The 7,270-nt window shown below is 35.4% G+C and overlaps 1 protein-coding gene across 1 annotated transcript; it reads right to left on the bottom strand.

Annotated features, from left to right (window-relative positions):
- Positions 1–4,643: 4,643 nt before the first annotated feature.
- Positions 4,644–6,033, bottom strand: LOC142224103 (uncharacterized). The gene is made up of 3 exons (XM_075293907.1): positions 5,274–6,033; positions 4,973–5,208; positions 4,644–4,904 (listed from the first exon to the last, which is right to left on the bottom strand). The coding sequence occupies exons 1-3, from the start codon at positions 5,809–5,811 to the stop codon at positions 4,707–4,709; spliced, it is 972 nt and encodes a 323-aa protein (XP_075150022.1). The 5' UTR covers positions 5,812–6,033; the 3' UTR covers positions 4,644–4,706.
- Between the last annotated feature and the right edge of the window lie 1,237 nt (positions 6,034–7,270).

Raw genomic sequence — 7,270 nt, 5'->3', positions numbered from 1 at the left:
CTAAAGACATTCTTGCAATTTTGAACTCCACGTTTTTCCTTCAAACTACAAAATTTTCCTTAACAAGTGAAAAAACTTAGTTATGTCTAATAAATTTTCTTGAATTTGTCGACAAATATTTACTTATTTGTATGACATCGACGTGATACCAACGTTTGTAATACTGTTTAGTTAAAATTTTCTACAAATATTCAAAATTTTCTAAAATTAACCCAAAGTTTTCTTCCTGGTGGGTTCACTGTTTTTTCAGTGTATGGAGGCTATACCAAAACATGGACCGATATACCCCATTTTCGACACACCAAAAAGGTCCAAAAATACTTCCAGATTTTAAATTTCAGGAAATTGGATAAAAACTACGGTTTTTATCAGCCCAAGACCCCAAATCGGGAAGTGGGTTTATATGGGCACTATATCAAAACTTGGACCGAAATAGCCCATCTTCGAACTTGACCTGCCTGCAAACAAAAAACGAATCAGGACGATAGCGCCATTATTGAAGGCTGTATCGTGATTACAACAGACAGACGGACATGCTTATATCGTCTTAGAATTTCTCCCTGATCAAGAATATATATACTTTATATCGGAAATCGATATTTCGATGTGTTACACAAGGAATGCCAAACTTATTATACCCCCATCACCATTCTATGGTGGTGTGTATAATAAGTAAATATTTTTCGACAAATTCAAGAAAATTTATTAGACATAAATAATTTTTATTCACTTGTTAAATAAAATTTGGTAGTTTGAAGGAAAATGTAGAGTTCAAAATCGCAAGAATATCTTTAGTGACATACGAAGTTCATGATGAGCGCATTTGTAGTAAAATTTACAAATTTAAAGAAATAATGAACTATTTTGTGAGATATACGAATTTAGTAAATCTTTATGATTAATTTGTGCATATTTTTCCATTTTTTAGTCCATTTAACTAACGCACGCAAAAAATTATTAGAGTAAGGGAAAGTTTCTCCAAACATAATAATTCCATGAACTAAAATAAAGTTAAATTGGCTTTAGTGAAATAGAGAGTTCATTTTTTTGAGTGTATAAATGTAAAATTAGGATTAGGATCCAGGCAACAACAATGCCTACCCAGCAAAAATTGGGTAACCGGTGATCAAAAACTTACTACTTGCAGTATTACCGGGGATTTAAAAGTAATAACTTACCTGTGTAGACCAAAAGTGATTAATTTTATTAGTACCAGTAATTAAAATTATATCATGAGATCAGGGTTCGAATTCTGAAGAAAACCCCAAATTTTTTAAATTATTGTTTATTTTTTATTCTTATTAAATATTTTGGAATCCTTCAGAAAATATGTTTTCTAAATTAATTTTTTCTTGAAAACATTTTATACTCTACTAAATCTCATTTTAGAAAAAATGGTAACATATAATTGACATGATGCCAATAAAACATACCCTTGTTTCTTATGTTGTATAATACATGATTTATATTGCAAAATTACCTCATTGAATAGATCCATGTCGTGGAGTAGGGTATAGTGTGTCAGACTTTTAAAATACAAATTGTACAATTAACAGAAGGGGAAATAAAATCTATAAATAGAAATGCTCACGCTTTTTTTATATATATTTGTGGTAAAACTATTATTTTTGAAGAGATGGTATGTTGGCAACGAAGTACTTATTTTTCGACTGCAACGAAGCATTTTCCTCTAATAACATGCCCGTGTAAAATTTATATTGTGGGCATACCTATGACGAAGTGGTAACCGAATTTTGCGCAGGTATACATGTACTCATTAATGTCTAGTGATGAATTTGCTAAGCTATGGCAACAAAATCCCATTAAAACAAATATTTCATAGGCAAAAAACAAAAACTAAATAAACAAACGTTGCAAAATCCTCAAAATAAGTATTAGCCTACTTTTGAATTTTTTTATCTTTAATACAAAGATTCAATATCCTAGTTAATTTAATAATTATTTCTACAAATCAAAAATGTTTTTCTTTCCTTTAAGGAAATTTGTCTAAATTTAAAGACATACAACTTTAATTTAATATATGTTACGACCCCACACGGATCTCGTAATTTATATTCTAGTTAACATATTTTTTTATACCCTCCACCATAGGATGGGGGGTATATTAACTTTGTCATTCCGTTTGTAACACATCGAAATATTGTTCTAAGACCCCATAAAGAATATATATTCTGGGTCGTGGTGAAATTCTGAGTCGATATGACCATGTCCGTCGGCCCGTCCGTCCGTCTGTTGAAATCACGCTAACTTCCGAACGAAACAAGCTATCGACTTGAAATTTGGCACAAGTAGTTGTTATTGATGTAGGTCGGATGGTATTGAAACTGGGCCATATCGGACCACTTTTACGTATAGCCCCCATATAAACCGACGCTCAGATTTGGCTTGCGGAGCCTCTTGGAGGAGCAAAATCCAGCCGATCCGGTTGAAATTTGGTACATAGTGCTAGTATATGGTCTTTAACAAACATGCAAAAATTGGTCCACATCGGTCCACAATTATATATAGCCCCCCTATGAACCGATCCCCAGATTTGGCTTGCGGAGCCTCTAAGAGAAGCAAATTTTATCCGATCCGGCTAAAATTTGGTACATAGTGCTAGTATAAAGGGTGACACGGTCAAAATTTGATCAAGGAAAACGCATGTAAATCGGTGAAATCGTTTATTTAAAAAATCAAATTAAATTTCTTTTTCAAGTTCAATTAGTATAAAATTCAGGAAAAATATTCAGTTAGGCTTTCGCTTTTCCAAATCCGAATTGCCGGGCCTCACACTTGACACCTGCCATCAGATTTTGTACAGCCACCTTGTCCACCTTCTTCGCCGCAGAAAGCCAGTTTGCCTTGAACTGCTGCTCGTCCTTAGCAGTTTTTTGGTCTTCTTTAGGTTCCGCTTGACAATATCCCAGTATTTCTTAATTGGGCGGAGCTCTGGCGTGTTGGGAGGGTTCTTGTCCTTGGGAACCACCTGCACGTTGTTGGCGGCGTACCACTCCATGGCCTTTTTAACGTAATAGCAAGATGCCAAATCCGGCCAAAACAGTACGGAACAACCGTGTTTCTTCAGGAAAGGCAGCAGACGTTTATTCAAACACTCTTTCACGTAAATTTCTTGGCTTGCCAAACCAGATATTTCTTTGCGATCTTTGACAGTTTTATGTGCTTGAAAATATCTGCTACCTTTCCCCTTCCTTTTGCCGTATAAAACTCCTGTCCCGGAAGCTGCTTGTAGTCGGCTTTGACGTAGGTTTCGTCGTCCATTACCACGCAGTCAAACTTCTTCAGCATCGTCGTGTACAGCCTCCGGGATCGCGCTTTGGCCGTCGTATTTTGTTTATCATCGCGATTTGGAGTCACTACCTTCTTGTAAGTCGATAGTCCGGCTCGTTTTTTTGCTCGATGCACGGTTGTAGACGTCTCAGCGGCTTCCGGTTTTCGATTTCCCCCCGATCCAGACTTCCTGGCTGTCGACAAACGTTCCCCAAACACTTTAATTACATTTGTAACGGTTGATTTGGCAACTTTTAGCGATTTTGCCAGCTTTGCGTGCGAGTAGCTCGGATTTTCGCGATGCGCGAGCAAAATTTTGATACGCTGCTCTTCTTGCTTGCTCCACATCGGTCCATAATTATATATAGCCCCCATATAAACCGATCCCAAGATTTGGCTTGCGGAGCCTCTAAGAGAAGCGAATTTCATTCGATCCGGCTGAAATTTGGTTCATGGTGTAAGTATATGGTCTCTAACAACCATGCAAAAATTGGTCCATATCGGTCCTTAATTATACATAGCCCCCATATAAACCGTTCCCAAGATTTGATCTCTGGAGCCTCTTGGACAAGCAAAATTCATCCGATCCGGTTGAAATTTGGAACGTGGTGTTAGTATATGGCCGCTAATAACCATGCCAAAATTGGTCCATATCACACAAAAATTGGTACATATCGGTTCATAATCATGGTTGCCATTCCAGCCAAAAATAATCTACCAAAATTTTATTTCTATAGAAAATTTTGTCAAAATTTTATTTCTATAGAAAATTTTGTCAAAATTTTATTTCTATAGAAAATTTTGTCAAAATTTTATTTCTATAGAAAATTTTGTCAAAATTTTATTTCTATAGAAAATTTTGTCAAAATTTTATTTCTATAGAAAATTTTGTCAAAATTTATTTCTATAGAAAATTTTGTCAAAATTTTATTTTTTAGATAATTTTGTCAAAATTTTATTTCTATAAAAAATGTTGTCAAAATTTTATTTCTATAGAAAATTTTGTCAACATTTTATTTTGTCAAAATTTTATTTCTATAGAAACTTTGTCAAGATTTTATTTCTATAAAAAATTTTGTCAAACTTAATTATATACGTATTTAATCGGCCTTTTTTAGTTTAATATGTACTACGTATTTTAAGATGCCTTGCCATCGGCAAGTGTTACCGCAACCCAAGTAATTCGATTGTGGATGACAGTTTGCGGTAGAAGTTTCTACGCAATCCATGGTGGAGGGTACATAAGCTTCGGCCTGGCCGAACTTACGGCCGTATATACTTGTTTTAAATTAATTTACTCCAAAATATCGATAAAAATTGGCAAAGTTCCCCCAAAAGTTAAACAACGAATATTGTATTAATTTTTTTTATTTCTCATAATTAAACATTTTGATATGGCTCCAAATCCCAAGATATTAATGATAACCCATTGGATGACCACCATAGCTATAGTTAATAGGTTGTTCCTGTTGGGAATTCACATGCGTACGAGCAGCATAAATTAAGGCAGCCATGAAAGCTGTATTGTTCATTATCATTGTGGTAAGTGTGGCCATTTTCAAAACGGGCAAAATGAAAGGTAGGAAAGTTCCCATGAGAATGGCAGGCATCATCTGGAAAAGAACAGAAAAAATCGGCTAGCATTTATTACCCAATAATGGAAATTTGAAGCTTCAATTACCATAACCGGTACAGCCATTTGCAATATGGTAGATTTGTAGGAATGCTTATCCTTTTTAATCTTTTTATTCTTGGAACCTTTTTTCGATTTTCCATCTCCGTCTTCTTCCTCCAAACTACTAATGGCATGTGTTTCTACACTATTATCTAGGAGACCTTTATCTTTCAAGACACCTGAGAGACCAGAGGAATCGTGCCCTCGAGCCTCATTATGATGGTGATGATGGTATTTGCTTTCTGGAAATACAATTTATCATTGAGATGATAAATTCAATTCATATCACTCTAAGGGGTGGACTTACTTTTTTTTAATGACAATTTAACTTTGTTTTCCTTGCTGGGTATGATCTTCACCAATAGCCCGGGTAGAAATTGCAAACGTATATCACGATCTTTAAAGAAACGTTGTAAATTCACTACTAGCTTCTTATTTAAATCCTTGTCGGAAAGTTTACGAAAACGTTCTGTTATTAAACTGCCCATATGATCTTCCTCGCCAAAGAATTGATTAAGAAAATCTTTGGTTAAATTGCCCGTATTGGTCCAATTTTTACGCTCCAATTTTTGTAGAACGAATAATTTTGTACAACGCATTGTCGGGTAATCCCTTAAACACTCATAAATCCTCATGGGTACCGAAGAACGAAATTGTGCTACAGTCATTAACGGCTTTGAATTTCGTGATTCACCGCTAGAGGCGCTGTTGTTATAACTTCCGGTTTCGCTGTCATTTGGTAGAGTGGGTTGTGGTTCTTGCTGCTTTTCATGTTCGAATTGGTTTGAGGGCATGATTAGCAGACATGATATAATGAAAACAAGTTCCACATATGTTCTTCTCATGATAGCAAAGACGTTGGTGTTGTATTGTTTCACTAATTTTTGGTAATTGTACTTGCTAAATATGAAGAATTTGTACTAAAGGTAGGTCTCTTGCGAGTTGTGTTCGATGTTCTAATTTTTTTGCTTTCGACAATCGAAAGTCCTTATTTACGAGGCAAATGCTTTGTGCGCTTGTAACAACTGCTATACGGACGTCTTAGACGTTACTAAACGCTAACGTCCAAGATGCAACAATTTTTCTCTCGTTTGATTTCATTTGGAATAACTTTCTTTTCTTGGTGCTGCAAACCTGAGCCGAGGCGAGTTTTCAATGATGCTTTTGGCATTCTTCTGTGTTCTTTTCTATTCGTATCTTCTTCCAATGCAATCCAATTTCTTGATATTGCCATTCAAATAAGTAGGTATACTGCATTCCATGTAAAATATGTAACGTTATACAAATCACTTTAGAGATAAATGTGTCCAAAAATGTATAACGCTGTAATCTTACAAAGATATATACCGAAAATCCTATATTCTCAGATTTAAGTCGGTCATCATTGAAATGGTAACCTTTGCGTAAAAGAAATTCCCAATGTGGGAGAAATGTGTTATTTTTTAAGAACAGCTTCTAGCCAAAATCGTTCAATTAGATTTTGGCGAATGTCATCATGCGAGTACAGTCAGGCTTTCGTTCGTTGTTGTTGTAACAGTTTTTAATGTACACTCAAAAAAAAGTGAACTCTCTATTTCACTAAAGCCAATTTAACTTTATTTTAGCTCATGGAATTATTATGTTTGGAGAAAGTTTCCTTTACTCTAATAATTTTTTATGTACGTTAGTTAAATTAACTAAAACCGAGGAAAAAATATACTCAAATGAAGCATAAAGATTAACTAAAGGGTGGATAAAATTTCAAGGGCCGATGTTGATTTTGAATAAAACACAAACTATTTAGGAAATTATTGTAATTTTATTTTATTATGATATATTGGTATTACTCAATTATGTATGGAACAAAATATCGGCCAAATGGGCGCCGCGACCTCGGTGGCACACCTTCATCCGATGGTCCAAATTTTCGATGACGCTGAGGCATAATGGAGGCTCTATGCCATTAATGGGCCGAATTATCTCATCCTTTAGCTCTTGAATTTTGCTGGCTTATCGACGTAAACCTTTTCTTTCAAATAACCCAAAAAAAAAAAAGTGGCACCGTCCTGCTGAAACCACATGTCGTCCACATCCATATCTTCCAATTCGGGCCATAAAAAGTTCGTTATCATCTCACGATAGCGAACACCATTCACAGCCATTCACTGCCATTCACTGCCTGACCGGCCTCATTTTGGAAAAAATACGGCCCGATGATGCCGCCAGCCCATAAACCGCACCAAACAGTCACTCTTTGTGGGTGCATTGGTTTTTCGACAATCACTCTTGGATTCTCATTCGCCCAAATGCGGCAATTCTGTTTAT

Source organism: Haematobia irritans, chromosome 1 (genome assembly GCF_050003625.1).
Source record: "Haematobia irritans isolate KBUSLIRL chromosome 1, ASM5000362v1, whole genome shotgun sequence".
Classification (NCBI taxonomy): domain Eukaryota; kingdom Metazoa; phylum Arthropoda; class Insecta; order Diptera; family Muscidae; genus Haematobia; species Haematobia irritans.
This window is presented reverse-complemented; position numbering and strand designations above follow the sequence as displayed.

Bases quoted from the DNA above. Each gene is read 5' to 3' on its own strand.
- LOC142224103 (XM_075293907.1), bottom strand. From the start codon at position 5,811: ATGAGAAGAACATATGTGGAACTTGTTTTCATTATATCATGTCTGCTA. The intron at 5,209-5,273 runs GTAAGTCCACCC...TTGTATTTCCAG, and splicing joins TAAATTGTCATTAAAAAAAA to AAAGCAAATACCATCATCAC. The intron at 4,905-4,972 runs GTAATTGAAGCT...GTTCTTTTCCAG, and splicing joins AAATGGCTGTACCGGTTATG to ATGATGCCTGCCATTCTCAT.